The 22,852-nt window shown below is 45.7% G+C and overlaps 1 protein-coding gene across 1 annotated transcript in view; it reads right to left on the bottom strand.

Moving 5' to 3' along the window:
* The window catches only part of GGPS1 (geranylgeranyl diphosphate synthase 1), a 75,560-nt gene that overhangs the window by 35,651 nt on the left and 17,057 nt on the right, over nt 1–22,852 (bottom strand). The window contains exon 2 of the mRNA XM_082249961.1: nt 11,399–11,506. Within this exon, the coding sequence (XP_082106087.1) occupies nt 11,399–11,468 (70 nt within the window). The 5' untranslated portion in view covers nt 11,469–11,506. The remainder of the gene's footprint in view (nt 1–11,398; nt 11,507–22,852) is intronic.

Genomic DNA, 22,852 nt, shown 5'->3' with positions numbered 1-22,852 from the left:
CGAACCGCAGCAGCTTGGTTGGGGTCTCACCACCTCCTGCCCACCCTGGGCCTACGACAAGGCTCCAGGTTCCAGTGGTTGAACAGCTCTTTCCCCGGAGAGTGAAGCAGGAACAAGCTCTTACAAGAGCTTAGTGATTATCCAAGGGAGTATAAAGACCATAGCAATCCCTTGTAGCAGGTTCCCCCAAATATGAGTCGAGACTTCATGAAGGGAAAAAAACAGACTATTTATTCAAACACATGCACAAAAAGGTATACACTGTGGGACTATGCCCCCCTCCCCCTTAAGCAGCCAATCCACATACACATATACATCCCATAATAAGTTTATCTTGAGGCAGACAGAACAATACAACAATGGAATACAGGCCCTTCCCAATAACAAACCCCACCCCATCTCACTATCCAGCAATCTGAAAAGTCAAACCATTTACCTTCCTACATTTCCTGAGAGATATTGCTGAATAATATTACTGTTCCATCTGAAGCAATTCAAACTATTAGTTATCTGTCTTTCACTCCCAGTGACGGTGAACACTGTCACAATACTCAAGGCCAACTTTTGATCAACTCCCCATTGAAGGAAAGCCAAGATCCAGGCTACTGAGTAAGAGCGAGGGGGAGTCCAAGAGACTCGCACCACGCAATATACGACTTTCTCGTATGATGAAGAATCATCCTAGAAGTCGCTTCCCACGCTTTAAGCGGTGTGGGAATCACTGAAACAGACAGACAATCTCCTGCCCTTCAGAAACCTGGCTTTAAAACAGCCAAGCTGACAAAGCCAGCAACCGTAAAGCAGGATGGAAGATTTGAGAAGAGGGGAATCAGCGCTCAACTTCAGAATTGGTGGGCCACAAGAAAAATAAATATTGAAGTAAATGAAAATTATCCAAAGATAATAAGAGATGACAATAAAAATGTGTATATATAAAATTCAATAAACAATAAAAAACATTCAATTAATATATATAGCCCCCTCTTGTCATTTGGATAATTGAGTGGCATAGGAATACGCCAGGATACAGGTCCCTAGAAGGAGAGGGAATTTCCACTGCAGACATCTACCCAAGATCTGAGGAGACATTGACTTTCCAATCATACTTTTACTTCATTGGATAACCCCCAGATGTCCTTGATGGTGATTTAATACACCAAAACACTCTTTTGAGTGTTAATGGAGGTGAACGGCCATTGCACTTAATTCAGGATAAAAGCTCACGAATGAATTGCACACGATTGTCACTGGATGCGATTCTCAGTTTATTCACCGAAACACCTTTGAACTTTCACTTTTTGCCACTTTATTTATTTATCTATTATTGTGCACATTGCTTAGTGGCGCATGGACTATTATAATATTTGCTGCTAGCATTTTCACAGTTTTTCTGTGTGCTGCTTCATTGCACCTTTATTGATATTTATTGATTGTTTATTTGCTGTTAGCATTTTCACAGTTATTTTTGTGTGCTGCTCCATTGCACCTTTTGCACCTTTATTATTGATTATTTATTGATCACTTCAAAAGCACTTCAGCACTTTTTGCTCAGTTACATATTATGGCAATATTTGATCACCTTACCAGCATTGCATCACTTGTTTTACTATATATTAATTGAATGTTTTTTTATTGTTTATTGAGTTTTATATACAGTGCCTTGCAAAAGTATTTGGCCCCCTTGAACTGTGCAACCTTTTGCCACATTTCAGGCTTCAAACATAAAGATATAAAACTGTAATTTTTTGTGAAGAATCAAAAACAAGTGGGACACAATCATGAAGTGGAACAAAATGTATTGGATATTTCAAACTTTGTTAACAAATAAAAAACTGAAAAATTGGGTGTGCAAAATTATTCAGCCCCTTTAATACTTTTTAGCGCCACATTTTGCTGCGATTACAGCTGTAAGTCGCTTGGGGTATGTCTATATCAGTTTTGCACATCGAGAGACTGAACTTTTTGCCTATTCCTCCTTGCAAAACAGCTCGAGCTCAGTGAGGTTGGATGGAGAGCATTTGTGTACAGCAGTTTTCAGTTCTTTCCACAGATTCTTGATTGGATTCAGGTCTGGACTTTGACTTGGCCATTCTAACATCTGGATATGTTTATTTGTGAACCATTCCATTGTAGATTTTGCTTTATGTTTTGGATCATTGTCTTGTTGGAAGACAAATCTCCGTCCCAGTCTCAGGTCTTTTGCAGACTCCATCAGGTTTTCTTCCAGAATGGTCCTGTATTTGGCTCCATCCATCTTCCCATCACTTTTAATCATCTTCCCTGTCCCTGCTGAAGAAAAGCAGGCCCAAACCATGATGCTGCCACCACCATGTTTGACAGTGGGGATGGGGTGTTCCGGGTGATGAGCTGTGCTGCTTTTACGCCAAACATAACGTTTTGCATTGTTGCCAAAAAGTTAGATTTTGGTTTCCTCTGACCAGAGCACCTTCTTCCACATGTTTGGTGTGTCTCCCAGGTGGCTTGTGGCAAACTTTAAACCTCACTTTTTATGGATATCTTTAAGAAATGGCTTTCTTCTTGCCACTCTTCCATAAAGGCCAGATTTGTGCAGCATACGACTGATTGTTGTCCGATGGGACAGAGTCTCCCACCTCAGCTGTAGATCTCTGCAGTTCATCCAGAGTGATTATGGGCCTCTTGGCTGCATCTCTGATCAGTCTGCTCCTTGTATGAGGGACGGCCAGGTCTTCGTAGATTTACAGTGGTCTGATACTCCTTCCATTTCAATATTATCGCTTGCACAGTGCTCCTTGGGATGTTTAAAGCTTGGGAAATCTTTTTGTATCCAAATCTGGCTTTAAACTTCTCCACAACAGTATCTCAGACCTGCCTGGTGTGTTCCTTGTTCTTCATGATGCTCTCTGCGCTTTAAATCGGACCTCTGAGACTATCACAGTGCAGGTGCATTTATACAGAGAATATTTTTTTTTGTGGCCCACCAATTCAGAAATTGAACGCCAATTCCCCTCTTCTCGTATTTTTTGACCAGTATGTGGTGACACTACTAAACCAGCTGCTAATTTCGGTGCTCCACTTCTTATTAGTTATTCTGAATTAATTTACCCCATTTGTAGCGCATTGGTCCCTCCCACTTGCAGGATGGAAGATTGGCCCCAGGGACAATAAATCCTCCCTGAGAGGAAGTCTCCAAGGAGCGCCTGCGGCTAGCCTGACCAGGTCGGCGTACCAAGCTCGGTGAGGCCAGTACGGAGCCACGAGAATGACCGGAATCCCTTCCGCCTCGATCCTGCAAAGAAGTCTTGGCAGCCACTTGAGAGGTGGAAAGGCAGACTGCAGCGCATACTGACCTTGGCCCATCCGTGATCGCTCACACACGACTATGCCGGCATCAGCCTTGCGAAGATGACCATGCTAAGCTTCAGTATCCTGTAGATGCGACGCCAACAGATCCACGTCTGGAGTGCCCCAACGAAGGCACAACCGCTAGAATACCTCCGGATGAAGAGACCTTTCCCTGCATCCAAGGCCTGTTGAATGAGGCAATCCGCTTGCCAATTTTCCATACCTGGAAGGGAACAGTGGAGAGAGCTGGAACAAGGCGCTTTGCCCAACGAAGAACGCCTGTCACTTCCAAGACTGCAAGGACACCCTTGGTGCCCCCTTGGTGAATGACATAAGCCACAGTCGTGGCATAGTCCGATTGAATGTGTACTGGACAGCTGCAGGTGCCCGGTCCAGTGAACCAGGCAAAGCTGGATCACTCCCCACTCCAGGACATTGATAGGTAACCTGGATCCTCAAGGGACCATACTCCCTATGCAGAGAACCTGCCGAGGACTCCTCCCCACCCAGACAGGCTTGCATCCGCGGTGACAATTGTCCAGTAAAAAAGGGTAGGAAGAATTCCAGATCAAGACTCCCTGGTCACCTGGCTCAGCCGGAACCGAATGTCCAGAGAGTTTGGATTCTAGTCCCATTTGAGAAGGATTGTCTTCTGTGGGATCCTCGAGAGGGAATGAGCGAAAGGGACCGTCTTGAAAGACGACACCATTAGACCCAGCACTTGCATGCAGGTCCGAAGGGACGACCATGTGCTGGACAGTAACAGCTGATCCGCAGTCTGAAGTTCCAAGAGTTTTTTACCCGGAGAGAGAAGCACCCTGACTGAGGATGAGTCCAAAGTGAGGCCCAGATAGTCCAGTCTCATGGAAGGGACCAGGGATGACTTCAGAACCCACCCAAACTCCTCCAGAATTCTCATGGTGACTTCCAAATTCGTCATCAGCATCGTAGGGGACTCCACACGGAGAAGCAGATCAGCCAGGAACCCAGGACTGATACACCTCCCGCTGCCGCAACAGCACCAGGGCCGGAGCCAACACCGTTGTGAAGACCCGAGGAGTAGAAGCGAGACCAAGGGGTAATGCCACAAACTGATAGGGATCCTTCCCCATGGCAAAAATGGAGAACCCGTTGGTATCCTGCACATAATGGGATGTGAAGGTAGGCCTCTTTGATGTCTATGGAGGCCATGAATCCCCCTGATGTAGGGAAGCCACCATCGTGCGAACCAATACCATCTTGAATTTTTGTTCCGCACAGAACCATCAAGGGCCAGTAGGGCCAGCCTTGTTGAACCACAGCCTGAACTGCCCCATAGAGAGTCTGCAAGCCATCCAGGGATAGCCGTACATTGGAAGGGAAAACCTTACCAGAAAAAGCGGATCGAAACTCGATCTTGCAACTGGACCGCAAGACCTCCTGAACCCAGCTGCCTGGGATCTGGGCCAGCCGCAGGTCCCAGAACCAGCAAAGACGTCCCCCCACCCCATATATGGGTGAGGACGCACCTTCAGGCCTGAGAAGTCCTTGTCCGCAGGTCTGGAAAAAACCTGATCTCTTGTTCACCAGACAAGGGTCATTTGGAACCACCCGAGGAAGTCTTGAAGGACTTCGCCACATCGACTGTCCCAGAGGGATAAAGAAACTGTTTGTGAGCCGAAAAGGAGGGACCCCGTCTACGACGAAGGCCCTTACCCTTATTAGCCTGTGGAAGAAAAGCACTCTTCCCCACGTGAGACCCTTATATAACGTCATCCAGGGCAGCGCCAAACAGGTGATCCCCCTGAAAAGGGAGATCCGTTAAGGCCTTCTTAGAAGTTTGATCCGCAGACCAACACTTCAAGCCAAGTATACACCGGACAACCACCGCTGAAAACCGACAGGTGACCCAATAAAAGGAGCCGTGTCCAGCGCGGCATCGCAAACAAATTACAGCCCCTGCGCCAGCTGGTCCAACAGCTCCCCCAGGGCAGGAGGGACTTGCTCCTCACCAAGTCGCGGCGTTGGAACTCCGCCCATTAGGCAGAGTCTGCGTGGCAAGGGCAATCATAAACTGTTCCCAGTGCAGACCCCGCCAGGGAGTAGAGATTGTGGGCCACAGCGCGTCACCCTATCCCCCAGGTCCTTAAAGGACAGGGATTCCTCCACACGACAACGGTAGTCCTATTTAGCCAAGAGACCGGTAGGTCCACCTTGGGCGGAGAAGTCAACTTTACAACTTGGACAGAATACTCCAGATGTGGTCGGACCAGTGATTTATAAAGTGGTAGGATTATAGTTTTATCTCTGGAATACATCCCCTTCCTTATGCATGCTAATATTCTGCCGGCTTTGGCAGCTGCAGCTTGACATTGCATGCTATTACTAAGTCTATCTTCCACTAAGACTCCCAGATCTTTCTCCATTTTTGATTCCCCCAGAGGTTCCCCCCCCCCCCAAAGTGTATTAGGCATTTATGTTTTTAGTCCCCAAGTGCAATACCTTACACTTCTCCACATTAAACCTCATTTGCCATGTAGTTGCCCACTCTGTTTGCCATGTAGTTGCCCACTCTGTTATTTTGTTCAGGTCATTCTGTAAGATTTCTGCCTCATGATGTGAAGTTATTGCCCTGCTTATTTTTTTGTCATCTGCAAAAACTGATATTGAGCTATTGATCCCGTCCTTAATGCTATTTATGAATAAGTTGAACAAAATTGGTCCCAGGACTGAGCCTTGGGGGACCCCACTTACCACCCCAGAACAGTCTGAGTATGCGTTATTTATTACCACCCTTTGGACACGCCCCTTTAACCAGTTTTGTTTCCAACCTTGTGGTCGATGCCTGCAGACCATATTTTATAAATTAAGCGTTTGTGGGGAACTGTATCAAACACCTTAGCAAAATCCAGGTACACCACATCCACAGGTCTCCCACTATCTAGCTCTCTCCTCGTAGAATGTTAGCAGATTGGTTTGACAAGAACGCCCTTTTGTAAACCCGTGCTGATTACTACTGATGATGTTGTTCTCTTTAGCAAACTCTTGGATATCCCTTATCATCCCTTCAGAAGTTTACATACTATTGATGTCAGGCTGACCGGCCTATAATTTACCGGGACATGCCTCTGGCCTTTTTTGAATATTGGTATCACTTTAGCTTTCCTCCAGTCACCTGGTACATTTCCTGTCAAAATACAATCTGCAAAGATCAGGAACAGTGGTCTAGATATAACCTTACTGAGTTCTTTGAGTACTCTCGGATGTATGCCATCCGGGCCTGGTGATTTACTTGTGTTCATTTTATCCAGCCTTTCCCTGATTTCACCCTCTGTTAGCCATAGCGGCAAGTCCGTGAAGTACTGCTAACCAAACAGTCATGGCCAGTGTACCCCTCCTTTTCCTGTGTAAAGACTGAGAAGAAAGCATTAAGCACAGTTGCCTTCTTTGTGTCCTCTGTAACCATCCTCCCATCATCGTTAATTATGTGTGCAAGATGCTCTGACCTCGTTTTTTTGCTGTTGATATATTTAAAGAATTTCTTAGGGTTCTTTTTACTTTCCTCTGCTATTTGTCTCTCGAAGTTGATTTTAGCCATTTTGATTTTGTATTTACATTTCTTATTTGATTCCTTGTATTGCTGGAAAGCCGATAATGTGCCCTCCGATCTATATTTCTTGAAGGCCTTTTTTTTTCCACTTCTAAGTTTTTTTACATAATGGAATATGGGAAAAGAAATTTGGATACTTACCTCTACGAGTAAGGGTGTGAGATCCCCTTCTTTCTTGGAGAGCCATCTTTGTATCACCCTTTGATTCATCATACCTACTGGACCTGCGCGGGCTTCGCCCCCTCAGTTCCCTGGCTGGACATACCCCCGCATGACCCGCTACCCCCAATTTGTATACATATTCGATATTACATTGTAAGTGAAATCCTTACTGGTTTGAGACCCTGTGATTATCGGGTATATATTTTTGTTCATTTATATACATTTCTTCTAGATATCCAAACTGTGCCTACTCCTGACGAAGTGAAATTTGTTCACGAAACGCGTTGTCTTCTACAGGCCAATTTTACTAGTCTTTACATGCGATTAACTACTCTATGATTATATACATTAATATGTTTTACTCATGTACCCTACTTATGTTACCATCATGATATTACTGTATTACCTTGTACCATCATTATGGTCTTGTATATTTACATTGTACTATTCATGGCTACTCCCATACTTTGGGGCTACATTTTATACATTTCTGGTTCTATCAATACATTTATTATGCAATTTACATTGTTTTCTTTTTTCCTACTTTATTTTTACTCCTATTTTAGGAGCTGGTCCCAAGTTTTTAAATATTTTTTAATAAATATTTTTTGTCCTTCCTTACATGCAATCAGGGATGGAGACTCTGTTGGCCATGAGTCTCATTTAAAGTCCCAAATTTCTTTTCCCATATTCCACCGATTCAGGGATGGAGGTGTGATCTACCAGCCATATACTTTTTCCTAATTTCGGTTCTTTCTTTCCCTTTTAATTTTCCTTTATTTTTTGTATTTCCTTTTGTCATAACCAAGGTCTCACTCCGTTCTACCAAGCTTATTTTTATTACAACCAATTATGTTGACATTGGCGATTAGGCAGCGGTGTCGTCCGTGGCTCTGTCTATCCATGGGAACTGCAAGGCACTCCGCCTGCCTCCCCCCCCTCCCTTTCCCCTCTGACCCAGCTGGGTTTGGTTGGGGGATGGCCGCAGTGCATCGGCGCCACGCCTATCCGTGCGGGACGTGACGCCACTTTCGGCGCTGGCGTGCTGTCACGAGGTTTCCACCTGCGCTCATATGAGGAGGCTGTCTCCAGCGACTCTGTTGGCTTGGCGGCTTCCCATTGTTTGAGCAGCTGTGTGACGCTGGGTGTGAACCCTGTGTTTGGCTCTTGTTAGGTATGTGTTCCTCCTGGTATATCTCTTCATTTCTCACTGCTTTATATTCATGTCTACTGTGCACTCAGTCATTACTCTTTTATTTCATACTATCACATCTTTTTTAGTTGGCACCCCTTTTTGTTCACTTGTAGCATACATTTGCATTAGGCAAAAGCAGCAGCTTGAATCTCACATGTAAAGTAGGATTTACTCTGCAAGAAAATGTGATGACAATTGTTCTTCACAGTTCTGCAACTGTTTATACACATATACGCAGTCGAAAGCACTAGGAAGGTAAACTGACTTTTTTAAGTAACACATATTTAAAAAAAACATACACACACCACCAGGGCTGTGGAGTCGGTAGATAAATGTTCCGACTCCTCCGTTTTTTGTACTTCCGACTCCCCGACTCCGACTCCTCTGTATTAATATGTATTAATCTTTCGACACTGACTTGGGTGGGTGGCATTGCAGTAACTATTCTGGCCACATCACTAACGATCTCTGGATAAACAAGGATGGCTTCTTCAACTAACAAGATTTAATTTTCCAGCAAAAGACTCTCTCTTTTCATCATTGAAGATGCAATGCCCTCAGCTATTAACCCTCCATTTTTGTTCAGGCGATATAACAGGCTCTTCCATTCCAAGAGGAATTTACCCGGGGTTAGATCGTCACATTGCAACCTCTTGGTGACAGTGAAGGGGTGAGAAAGAAGGTTCTCCAGCTCTTTTGTTTGTGTCCACTGGCTTTCAGTTAATGCAAGAGTTTCATTGTCCATTTCTTCTATAAAGTCTAAGTTCAAGCAAACGCTTCACCATTAAATAAGTGCTTCCCCAGCGAGTTGTTTGATCCAAAATGGCTCCTTTTCCTGCACGTCTTTTCAAAATTGCATCTGTTTTCAGGGCCCTTGCTGCAACAGTTACTTGCCGTAATTTGCCAATTAGTGTAGCTGCATGGCGATCTTTTAATCCATCTCTTATGGCAAGTTGCAGTGTATGAACAGCACATCGCATATTATGAATAGTAGCAAGCTTCAATGCTTCTTCAACAAAGTTGTCTAAAAAAATGTCAGCATTCTCTTCAGTTTCTAAACTTTCTCCAATATGGGCGGCACAGTGGTGTAGTGGTTAGCACTTTCACCTAGCAGCAAGAGGGTCGCTGGTTCAAATCCCAAACACGACACTACCTGCCTGGAGTTTGCATGTTTTCCCTGTGCCTGCGTGGATTTCCTCCGGGTACTCCGGTTTCCTCCCACACTCCAAAGACATGCTGGTAGGTTAATTGGATCCTGTATAAAATTGGCCCTACTATGTATGTATGAATGTGAGTTAGGGACCTTAGATTGTAAGCTCCTTGAGGGCAGGGACTGATGTGAATGTGCAATGTATATGTAAAGTGCTGCAAAAATTGACAGCGCTATATAAGAACCTGAAATAATAATAATAATAATAATAATAATACTTGCAGAGCTGTGTTCCTCTAACTCTAATATCTGTTTGTTACCTTCTTCATCTGCGTTCATCTTCTCAATTGTGCTCAACATTTTAGAAACATTATCTGTCACAACATAAAATCTGTTCCTTTGTAATTTCAAAATCTTCTAAAACACCCTCCACTAACTTCTGAAGGTAATCACTGGTGTGATGTGCCTGAGTGTCCTTTAATCCGAGGGTCCGTGTTATTGTTTTGTAATTATTTTCATCCACAAATCTAACATTAATAGCAAAATAATTGACTCTGTGACGTGTGCATGCATCCATTTTAAGGAAGACAAAACGTCCTTTCAGAACTTTCTGTAGTTCTTCCTTTTTACATTTGGCCTCCTCAATTATAAGTTTCCTTATACTAAGTAATTAATTGTGAATTGGGACATTTAAACTTGCTTTTTTTTTAAATTCCAATCTAAATTTAGTACGAGTAGGATTCGGAGTCGGTGCATTGTTTGCCGACTCCGACTCCAGGTACCCAAAATTTACTCCGACTCCTCGACTCCGACTCCACAGCCCTGCACACCACAGAGAACTGTACTCCCTTCTCCCCATGCTTAGTGTTACCTGTGACATCATTGCTCATAAATGGACCAACACCACCACAGTGGGGGCTGCAGCTATCTGCAGTTAGAGATACAATTCGGGCTAAATAGTACTGGGGGGCAGGGCCGCAGGGGACAAGCAGTTTTTCACCAATATAAAAAAAAAATAATATAAATAAAATAAAATAAAATATCGATGTTCCTAATCTGTATTAAAAACATAGGTGCAGAACTTGCCATAGACAATCACATTTTTAATAGAAAATTAAATTAATTGACAACTCAAATTAGGTAAATGTAGTAAAAAATAGGCTGGAAAAAAGGGAATATTTATCCTTTTCTTATATAGGGTTATTATTATGGTAAAGAATGCTGATGTTGGATTAATCAAGGATGAATTTCTATGAATTGGCATGATGTAAGTGAATGTTCACTAATTTGTGGCACATTTTGGCCTATAAAAGAGCCCGAAACATGTTAACAAATGTTAAAAAGTACATTTAATTTCTGTAGTTCATGTCATGTGATCTATACATTTTATTGCATCAAACTTTAATGCAGGTACAGGTTTGAATATAATTTTGCACAAACTGACCACTATTATACTTTTCTGAAAGTATTTTTGATACTGTTGAGGAACTTTTAACCAATTCCATACAGGGCACTTACACCCCCTTCCTGCTCAGACCAATTTTCAGCTTTCAGGCTCTTTACCCTGATCGGGGATGGACTGTGTCAGAGTGACACTCTCCATCCTCGATCACTGCGCCCGAGGGGACACACACGAGCGGCGTGCCTGAGGACAGTGTATGTTGCTGGCTGTGATTGGACACAGCCGTCACATGGAAAAGAGCCATTTCCCATCCCGAGCCAGTGTCCCGAGGGATACGCCGCATCCCCCATCGCCGCGCTGTGAGCCCCCAGGGGTGAGGGAGAGCAGCGGGAACGGGCAGACGTCATATGACGCCCGCCCGAAGGGACAGAGTGTTCCTCCTGGCATCATTTTATAATGCGCCGTCAGGGAAGTGGTTAAACGTGGCTTTTTGGATTTGATGTAATAATTCTGTGGATGCTATATAAACCCTGTATATGAATAATAATAAAAACAATAATAATACCAAAACTGTACCTGGAAGCTGAAGTAAATACTTATATGGTTCCAGTAATATCCTCTCTGATGTTTCCCTGGAGGTGGCCATTTACAAATTTGGAATTCTTCTGCTAATTTAAAAATGTGCTAAAAATGTAATGAATAAAATAATTACTTAACCTGAAGCCACAATGATTCAACAAGTTAAAAAGAAACAACATTTAACATGCAAGTTGTTATACATTTTACATACATAGTTATATAGTAAGTCTGGTTGAAAAAAAGTCCATCTAGTTTAAACCAATAAAAAAAAGGAAAAAAAATAATCCTAAAAAAAATAAATAAATAAAAATCATATAATCCTATATACCCAATTCTATACCCACAGTTGATCCAGACGAAAGCAAAAATAAACCCAGCAAAGCATGAACCAATTTGCTCCAGCAGGAAAAAATAATTCCTGATCCCCCAAGAGGCAATCAGATATTCCCTGGATCTACTTTACCTATAAATGTTAGTTATTTTATGTACATTTAGGAAACAATCCAGACCTTTTTTAAAGCAATCTACTGAGCTGGCCAGAACTAGATTTTGAAGTAGTCTATACCACATGTTCACCACTCTTACTGTGAAGAAACCTTTCTGTATTTGAAGAGTAAATCTCTTTTTATCCAGATGTTAAGAGAGACCCCTTGTCCTCTGTGATGATCTTAAAGCGTAACTCCACTTTTGTTAAAAAAATAAAAAAAAAATTCCCCTCTGGGTGATCTATTAACATTTCAAGGATTTTTAACAAACTTTGTTGCAGATTCCTTATCTTTTTTTTTTATTTTATTATCTTTACCATTATCTTTTGTTATTCTCAAAAAAACTGAATTTTTGTAAAATCTTACCATAAAATTCCTTTCTCTGAGTCCTCCAACAGTCGCCGCCCCTCATAAGTCATCACTATTGGGTATTGACTTCCGCTCCGCAGGAGTAGCTAGGCATAAGACTTAGTTAAAAGACACACCCATGGGGGCTGTCCCACTGGTCAATACCCCCCTGCAGTGATCCCTCCCAACTCAGTTTGGTAGAATAGCAGTAGGTGTACAAGAAAAAAACCCAAAAGAGGGGCGGGGGCGGCAACTGTCGGAGGACTCAGAGAAAGGAATTTTACGGTAAGATTTTACAAAAATTCAGTTTTCTCTTACGTCCTCTGACAGTTGCCGCCCCTCATAAGTCATCACTATTGGGATGTCCCAAAGCAGTGAAGACATGAGGGGTGGGAGACGCAACCACAGAAAAGGCAACGCAGTACCCACATCAGAGAAAGGAACCTTACACGCACAGTAAGAGAACCTTCTGGGCAATAGAAAAGGCTCAATAGGAGCAACAACCCAGGAAAACAAAAACCCAGGGGATAAACACCCCAACAGCCAGGGACCCACAAAAAAAACAAGGGTCCCCTATGGCACTGCCGCACTGAGAACTTTGCGGCCAAAGGAGGCATCTGCTGAGGCCAGAACATCCACCTTATAGAATTTGGAAAAGGTGAGCACCGTCGACCAAGTCGCAGCCTTGCACACCTAGGCCACCGAGGCCTGATGCCGGTAGGCCCAGGACGTACTCAATGATCTGGTAGAGTGCACCTTAACAGGAAAGGGTGGAACCCGTTCCTTCAAAGCATAGGCCTGTTCAATGGTCTGTCTGATCCATTTGGCAATGGTCGCCGCCGACGCGGCCATGCCCTTCCGAGGTCCCTCAGGAAGGACAAAGAGGGAATCTGATTTTCGAAAGGATTCAGTGGACGACAGGTATACCCTAATCGCCCTGACAACATCCAAGGAATGCAATGCAACCTCCTTAGGATGCTTAGGCTTCGCACAGAGCAAAGGCAAAACAATGTCCTCATTAAGGTGAAAATCAGAGACCACCTTAGGGAGAAAAGACGAATGAGGTCGCAAGACCACCTTATCCTTGTGAACCACCAAATAAGGAGAGCGGCAAGACAACGCAGCCAATTCTGATACCCTGCGAGCCGAAGTGATAGCCACTAGAAAGCCAACCTTTTTAGACAGCAGAGGTAACGATATCTCCCGGATGTTTTCAAAGGGAGAACGCTGCAATACGGACAGAACCAAGTTCAAGTCCCATGGAGGCAAAGGCTCCCTCCGGGGAGGAGCCAAATGTCGCACACCTTGAATAAAAGGTGCGAATTAAGGAATGAGACGCCACAGGACATTGAAAAAGAACAGCCAGTGCAGAAACCTGGCCCTTTATCATAGCCAGCGCTGGTCCACGCCAGTCTGAAGGAAAGCCAACACCCGCGTCACCGAGTATGAGCGAGGAGAAAACCCCCTGGACTCACACCAGGCAAAATAGGCTTTCCAAGTGCGATAATAAATTTTACCAGAAGAGGCTTTCCTAGCCTTGATTAAAGTAGGAATGACCTCTGGGGAGAGACCCCTGTCTCTCAGGACCTGGCTTTCAACAGCCAGGCCGTTAAAGCATGTGACTGTAAAGCAGGATGGAAGATCGGTCCCTGAGACAGTAGATCTTCCCGCAGTGGCACCTGCCAAGGAGGCTCGACCGCCAGGTGAACAACGTCGGCGTACCAGGACCGGCGTGGCCAGTCCGGCGCCACTAGAATCACCAAGTTCGGTTCCGAGGCTAGCCTGCGAAGGAACCTGGACAACAACTGAATCGGAGGAAAGGCATACATCAGACGATACTGATGCCAAGGGGCCACTAACGCATCCGAGGTGTCCGCTCCCTGCGGATCGTGCGTTCTTGCCACTAATCTTACCACCTTGTGGTTTAGCCGAGACATGAACAGATCCACGTCCGGGGATCCCCACTTCACACACAGCATTTGGAAGACCTCCGGGTGCAGGGACCATTCCCCCTGGTCCAGGGTCTGGCGGCTCAGATAGTCGGCTTGCCAGTTCTCCACACCCGGAATATGAACTGCTGAAATTGCCGGGACATGAGTCTCGGCCCAAGACAGAATGTCGGTCACTGACCACTGGAAGAGACAGAGTTTGATCGCTCTCAATTCCAACATGTTGATCGGAAGGGAGGATTCCTCCTTCGACCAAGTGCCCTGGGCAGACAGGTTGCCCAGGACTCCACCCCAGCCCGACAGGCTGGCATCCGTGGTAATCACCGTCCACAGCAACGGACAGAAGGATTTTCCTTCTGACACAGCCGGGGACTAAAGCCACCACAGAAGATCCATTTTGGTCTGGCGACTCAATGAGACACTCAGATCCAAGGACTGAGGTAGTCTGTCCCACCTGGCCAGGATCTCCGCTTGAAGAGACTGTGTGAAACTGAGCAAAGGGTATCGCCTCGAAGGCCGATACCATCAACCCTAGGGACCGCAAGCAGGTCCCGAGTGACGAGGATGGCTTGTCCCTGAGGGACCTGATCTCGTCCTGTAAGGTCCGGAGCTTGTCATCCGACAAGAACACCTTTGCTTGAACAGAGTCCAGAACCATTCCCAGATAGGGAAGACGAACTTATGAAGGAGACAAAGTCGACTTCTGTACGTTGATGGTCTAACTGAACTCCTGGAGCGTCTGTGCCGTAGTGGACAGAACGCGCAGCAGGCTCTGGCTGGCGCTCGATCTTAAGAGGAGATCGTCCAGATATCCCAAGACCGCAATGCTCTGTGCCCTTAGCAGGCCCAGAACAGGCGCCAACACTTTGGTAAAGACCCTTGGAGCCGAAGCTAGACCAAAAGGTAACGCCACAAATTGATAGTGGTCCTCCGCTATAGCGAACCGAAGGTACCTCTGGTGGCCCTCGAAAATGGGGATGTGTAGGTACGCATCCTTCAGTCTATAGAGGCCAGGAATTCCCCTGGACTCAGGGAGGCCACCACCGAGCAGAGAGATTCCATACGGAACATTCCGAACGCGCACGAAGCGGTTCAGCGCTTTCAGGTCCAGAATAGGACGCACCTTGCCCTCCTTTCTGGGCACAGTGAACAGATTGGAATAAAACGCCCGGAACCTGTCCCTATGAGGCAGTGGGACAATCACCCCCTGGGCAAGCAGGTCCTGCAACGCCTGATGCAGATCCCTCAGACGCCCCGGGATCAGATGAAGATTTGAGGGAAAGAATTTGTCCGCCGGCCGGGAAAGGAATTCGATCTTGTACCCTGACCGAATGATTTCCTGAACCCACCTGTCAGGAATTCGAAGCAGCCAAGGTTGGAGGAAACCGCACAAATGGGTAAGGGCGCCCCTTCAGGCAGAGGCGGATTGACCCGCCGCATCGGCATTGCTGGACTTCTGCTTGCCTGCCCAGGGCTTCTTCTGGCCACCTTGGCCCTTGAAGGGCTTGCCCTTGGTTTGATTCTTAAAGGCACGAAAGGACCCTTGATTGGGTCGAAAGGCGGGACCCCGCTTGCCACGAAAAGACTTGTTCTTCGGGTTTTGGGGCAGCATCATGCTCTTGCCCCCCCGTGACGCCTTTTACCAAGGTATCCAACGACTCGCCAAAAAGGCGAGACCCTGCATAGGGAAAATCAGCCACCGTTTTCCACGACGTCTGGTCAGCCGACCAGCTCTTCAGCCAGATCAGTCGACGGTTAAGCACCGCGACACTTGACAGGCGTGCAGCCAAAGGGGCCTCATTTAAGGCCGCATCGCACAAGTACATGACCCCTTGGTGAATTTGATCCACCATAGCCAGCGTGGCAGGTGGGGCAGAATCAGACGCGAGGGTGCGCCTAAGCACCTTAGTCCAATCTGCCACCGCCTGAGCCAACATGACGGACGCGAAAATAGGTTTGAGCAAGGAACCCGCTACCATGTAGGAATGACGGGCAAGAGACTCCAACCTCCTGTCCGTGGGATCCCAGAACACCGGGGTCTGGAATCAAGGTAGCCTTGTTTAACACGGCAACAGTGTGATCCACCTGTGGAGGCACACACCAGCGCAAGTCCGTAGACGGCGCAAAGGGATAAAGCAGTTTAAACTGACTAGGTACCGTGAAAGGACGTTTTAAATTGCGCCACAGTTCATTCACAGTGTGATGAAACTCAGCGGGGCAGGGAAAAACCTGCGCCGACTTGCGGGTCCTATGTGTACCAAAAGATGACACAATGCCCGGAGGACTGGGCTCATCCTCCAAGTGTAGTGTTTCTTTCACAGAAGAAATCAACTCATCCATAGTCGCGCGTTCTTCAGGCGACCCCGGGGGAGAATCATCAACCCCCTCCACCTCCGCCTCCCCCTCAGACCCTAGTGGGTCCAGGGATGAGCGAGACCCTGAAAAGGGCACGGCAGCCACATCCCCATCTGAATCAGAGGAGAAAGACAGTCTAGGCCTTTTCCTAGCAGCTCGTTCAGCCATCAGCACCTCCATTTTGGACACTAAAGACGCCGGCCAAATCAGGTATAACAGGGGGTACAGCAGGACTGGGGTTCCACACCAGGGCTGGAGGGAATTTGCTGTCCTGAGATTCCATTGCACAAGTTACAATAAAAAGTACTGGCCCTTTAAGATCACTGCGGAGTGCGCAGCCCACCGCTATATGCACAGTGAACACAGACCCCCAAAAAGGAGACAAAACTGAGCCAGGAAGGACAAAACAGAGTTATGGAAGAGACAGTCTGCAGAGCCCCCACAGAGTGTTTCCACACCGAACGCTGCTTCAGAGGAAAAGGAGGTGAGGTCATCAGAGGCTGAACTATAAGCTGCAAGACCAAGGGAAAATGGCTGCCTATAGAAATGAATGGGAGGCTTCGGCAAAATGGCCGCAGACGTGCTCAGAACGATCGTTCTGCCACACACAAGATGGCGCCGGATGGCGCCAAAACACACTACACAGCATGCAGTTACCAGCCCACAGTGAAGCCAGACATGCTTGCCCATACCTAAAATGGCGGACCGCGTGGTTTTCACCCGCTGTGGCCGCCGTACACACAGTCTGCACCCCCAAAACACTGCAGTGACACGGGGGAAGGGGCCCCCAAAACCACAAAGCACCGCAAGTAAAAGAGACCCCCGCAGGGATCGCATCAGGGAGCCCCACACAGGCACAGACATGGGGAACACACAGCAACACAGGACTGCCACCCCAGACAGAGGCCCCACACAGAAAGAACTTACCTGTACCGGATGGCGTGGGGTGCCTCTATGAACGGAAAGCCGCTGTCCTCATATGACAGGGAATGCCATTAGCCAAAAACAGGACACTGCAGCACCGCAGATGTGTCCAGTGAGGTAGCCACCTCACAGGCTGCATCCCTGCTGCGAGCAGGGATGGGTCGTTCATAATGCCAGGACGAACACATGGCTGAACGCTCGATGGCAGGCTGGGGATCCCTCTGACCCTCTGCCCTGGAGAGCCGGGCGGCCAGTCCGATTCCCAGCTCCGCAAGAATCCATCTTCATCCGAAGATCTGACTAAACTAAGCTGACAAAAGAAACAGCTATTAAAACAAGAAAAAACTGACATTTGCAAAGATAAAAGATTAGAAAGGCTGAGACTGAAGCCCCAGCACAGGGAAGCCTGACTACTCCTGACGCTAGGCAGAGACAAACTGGGTTGGGAGGGATCACTGCAGGGGGGGTATTGACCAGTGGGACAGCCCCCGTGGGTGTGTCTATGCTAAATGCTTTTGTTCTTTTAACTAAGTCTTATGCCTAGCTACTCCTGCAGAGCGGAAGTCAATACCAAATAGTGATGACTTATGAGGGGCGGCGACTGTCAGTGGACGTAAGAGAAATCTCTGTTTGTTCCTCTGTGCCCCTGTGCGGAGTGAGCCCTAATGGGAGTGGTTTCATAATGATCAATCAGCTGCAGGACACTAAATAAGGAAAGCTGCTGGGCCTGCATCACTTTACCTATTGGGGGAATCTCACTAAAAGTGACATTTTTGTTGCAGGGGATGTCTGAAATCTGACTTGAATCTTGTTGCAGACTTCTGGGAAAATCAGTGAGCCTATCACACAAGCAGGAAATTATGTTTGGGGGGGTGTTCTGTACACATTCTGTGTACAGAACACCTCCAGGTAGCCATATTGGATTGCATTTTCAGAAAATTATTGCGGCTGCAGATTGAAAAGAAAAGGCATTTTTTTAATAACATTTAATTACAATATGTCTTGTGTCACAATTGTATACACCATATTATTTGCTAGTTTTTTTCCCCCACAAAAGTGGAGTAAGGCCCCTTTCACACATGCTGTCCGTTTGTCCATCCTTCATCCATCTGTTGACAGATAAAAAACAGACATCAATGCATTCCTATGGAAAAATAGATGTAAATAGATGACCAATCATTTACATTCGTTTTCATCCTCTTCTGTCAACATCCGTTTTTTTTAAGGGATAAAAGCCCTATTTTTCATCCGTTAAAAATGTAAAAACGGATGAAAAAGGATGACAAGGGATGACAACGAATGACAAACAGATGACAAATGGATGAAAAACTGATTACGAAGGATGAAAAACGTGACTAAACTGATGAAATGAACGGTCCGGTCCGTATGTGTGAAAGGGGCCTTAGGATGATTGTCCATTAACATCCATTTTCATCCGCTTCCGTCAATGTCCGCTTTTTGGAACGGATGAATGCCCTATTGTTCATCCGTCAAAAAAACGGATCGGACGTAAAACGGATGTAAACGGACAAACGGTGGCCACTCACTAAAATTAGAGGAAAGGCGGTTTAACCTTAAAATACGCAGGGGGTTCTTCACTGTGAGAGCAGTAAGGATGTGTAATTCTCTTCCACAAGCAGTGGTATCAGCAGGAAGCATTGATAGTTTCAAAAAACTATTAGATGGGCACCTTAAAGACCACAACATAGAGGGGTATACAATGTACGGTTAACAGCAAACACACACACACATCATAGGTTGAACTGGATGGACTGGTGTCTTTTTTCAACCTCACTAACTATGTAACGGTCTTTTTTTCATCCGTTTTTGCATTGGTAGTGAATGTAAAAAAACGGATGCAAAAACAGATGAAAAACTGATACATTTTAGCATGACTGAACAGATGAACTGAACGGACCGTATGTGTGGAAGGGGCCTTAGCCTTTAAAGAGAATAACGCAACGCCAAGTTCACTACATAGACCACTTATGTATTTATAAATATTGATCATAACTCCCCTAATCTCCTCTCCTCAAGAGAGTAAATTCAGCTCCTCTAATCTTTCGTCATAGCTGACAGTACAGAATAGTACAGGACACAGGCATTTTGTAAGTGGCAAACTTGCAGTCCTCCTTGAGACGGACTATGGTATAGGGTGTGCTTAACTATTCTGGTGGAGTGGGATACATTTCAGAATCTGCTGTTGTAGGTTCTGCAGGAAAGTAGACAGAATCCTTAGGGGCAATACTCGAACAGGTACAATAGCTTTGGTAAGTACAGTATCTCACAAAAGTAAGCATACCACTCGCGTTTTTGTAAATGTCATATCTTTTCATGTGACAACACTGAAGAAATTACACTTTGCTACAATGTAAAGTAGTGAGTGTGCAGCTTGTATAACAGTGTAAATCTGCTGTTCCCTCAAAATAACTCGACACACAGCCATTAATGTCTAAACCGCTGGCAACAAAAGTGAGTACACCCCTAAGTGAACATGTCCAAATTGGGCCCAAAGTGTCAAAATTGTGTGTGGCCACCATTATTTTCCAGCACTGCCTTAACACACTTGGGCATGGAATTCACCAGAGCTTCACAGGTTGCCACTGGAGTCCTCTTCCACTCCTCCATGACATCACAAAGCTGGTGGATGTTAGAGACTTGCACTCCTCCACCTTCCGTTTGAGGATGCCCTACAGACGCTCAATAGGGTTTAGGTCTGGAAACATGCTTGGCCAATCCATCACCTTTAGCCTCAGCTTCTTTAGCAAGGCAGTGGTCGTCTTCGAGGGGTGTTTGGGGTTGTTATGTTGGGAATACTGCCCTGCGGCCCAGTCTCCGAAGGGGGGGGGGGGAAATCTTGCTCTGCTTCAGTATGCCACACTACAGTCACTCATGCAGCCCCAGACCATGACACTCCCACCACCATGCTTGACTGTAGGCATGACACTTGTCTTTGTACTCCTCACCTGGTTGCCGCCACACACTCTTGAACTAGTTCCAGTAAGCAATGTCCTTGGTCTTCTTGTCTTCAGCCAACCGTTTGCAGGCTTTCTTGTGCATTATCTTTATAAGAGGCTTCCTTCTGAGATGAGAGCCATGCAGACCAATATGATGCACTGTGCGTCATGTGGTGTGAGCATTGACAGGCTGCCCCCCCTCCTCTTCAACCTCTGCAGCAATGCTGGCAGCATTCATGCATCTATTTCTCAAAGACAACCTCTGGATAGGATGCTGAGAATGTGCATTCAACTTCTTTGATGGACCATGGCGAGGCCTGTTCTGAGTGGAACCTTTCCTGTTAAACCGCTGTATGTTCTTGGCCACCGTGCTGCAGCTAAGTTTTAGGGTCTTGGCAATCTTCTTTTAGCCTAGGCCATCTTTATGTAGAGCAACAATTCTTTTTTTCAGATCAGAGTTTTTTGCCATGAGGTGCCATGTTAAACTTCCAGTGACCAGTAAGAGAGTGAGAGCCCAATGGGCCCAATCTGGACATTTTCACTTAAGGGTGTACTCACTTTTGTTGCCAGCGGTTTAGAAATTAATGGCTGTGTGTTGAGTTCGTTTGAGAGGACAGCAAATTTACAGCTATACAAGCTATACGCTCACTCTTTACATTGTAGCAAAGTGTAATTTCTTCAATATTGTCACATGAAAAGATATACCGTAAATATATATAAAAAAAAAAAAAAAAGTAAAAGATATAATAAAATATTTACAAAAATGTGAGAGTGTACTTACTTTTGCGAGATACTGTGCATGTGTTTATACATACTCACACACACACATACATACATATATATAGCAATGCCCCCTAGAGGACTGCCGCCTGCTGAGAATTGCACTTTCTGGATTCTGGATTCCCCTGCGTCACCCTTAGCAAATGATAGCAGATAATTAGCATTGAAAGTCCTTGGCTCAGCCAATAATCAATCCAGGGGGTGTTGGTTTTTGTGTTTTTATTTGGAACTGGGATAGGAGAAGGGATAAGTGGGATACTCCAACTATGAACCATGCACATACTTGAGGACAACTAGCTGTAGTGTGCGGCAAGGCCGCTGCTTCACCATGCCACTGAAGTGAAGATAGATAATGTGTTTCTGTTTGAATTACTCTTCAGGGTCTAACTTGGCACCCCCTTTCTCAATAGATGTGTGTGCTGGCACCTGTCCACTGACTCTCCACTGGAGTGGTCCCCTTCCTGGGCAGACCCCCAGCAAGCTTCCCGGTACTCATGGACACTGTTTTTCAAAAGGTAGCTCTGCCTCCAACTCCATCAGTAAGCATCCACTGGACCTCCTGGCTCAGCTCCACAATCCTGGATCACAAAGCCAACCGCCTGTGACCACCATCCACAGCAGCAGGAGAGACAACTGTCACCGTCCTTCTGGGACCTGATTTCCAGCCCGAAGACACCCTGTTACATGTGCCCTTGACTTTTATAACATATCCCAGGATGCAACACTGCTTGTGCCAAACCACTGGGATAGTTACGAAGGCCTGTGTGTCACTGACTGGGTTTCCTCCACTGTCCAACAGGCTTTCCTATTGGATACAGTGGGGACACTCCCTCAGGCCAGATGAATCACACATGAATACATGCAACAGGCAAAACTAACAATCAGGACCCCCTGATAAGCAGATGGAGACACTAGGCCTTACCTACCTAGCACCTACCTAGGAGGGTGCTACATACATACACACATATATATATATATATATATATATATATATATATATACACACACACACAGTGGGTACGGAAAGTATTCAGACCCCCTTAAATTTTTCACTCTTTGTTATATTGCAGCCATTTGCTAAAATCATTTAAGTTCATTCTTCTTCCTTATGAATGTACACATAGCACCCCATACTGACAGAAAAACACATAATTGTTGACCTTGTTGCAGATTTATTAAAAAAGAAAAACTGAAATATCACATGGTCCTAAGTATTCAGACCCTTTGCTGTGACACTCATATTTAACTCAGGTGCTTTCCATTTCTTCTGATCATCCTTCAGATGGTTCTACACCTTCATTTGAGTCCAGCTGTGTTTGATTATACTGATTGGACTTGATTAGGAAAGCCACACACCTGTCTATATAAGACCTTCCAGATCACAATGCATGTCAGAGCAAATGAGAATCATGAGGTCAAAGGAACTGCCTGAAGAGCTCAGAGACAGAATTGTGGCAAGGCACAGATCTGGCCAAGGTTACAAAAAGATTTCTGCTGCACTTAAGGTTCCTAAGAGCACAGTGGCCTCCATAATCCTCAAATGGAAGACGTTTGGGATGACCAGAACCCTTCCTAGAGCTGGCCGTCCGGCCAAACTGAGCTATCGGGGGAGAAGAGCCTTGGTGAGAGAGGTAAAGAAGAACCCAAAGATCA

The sequence above is a fragment of the Pelophylax lessonae genome, assembly GCF_965119305.1.
Source record: "Pelophylax lessonae genome assembly, chromosome: 3".
Taxonomy (NCBI): domain Eukaryota; kingdom Metazoa; phylum Chordata; class Amphibia; order Anura; family Ranidae; genus Pelophylax; species Pelophylax lessonae.
This window is presented reverse-complemented; position numbering and strand designations above follow the sequence as displayed.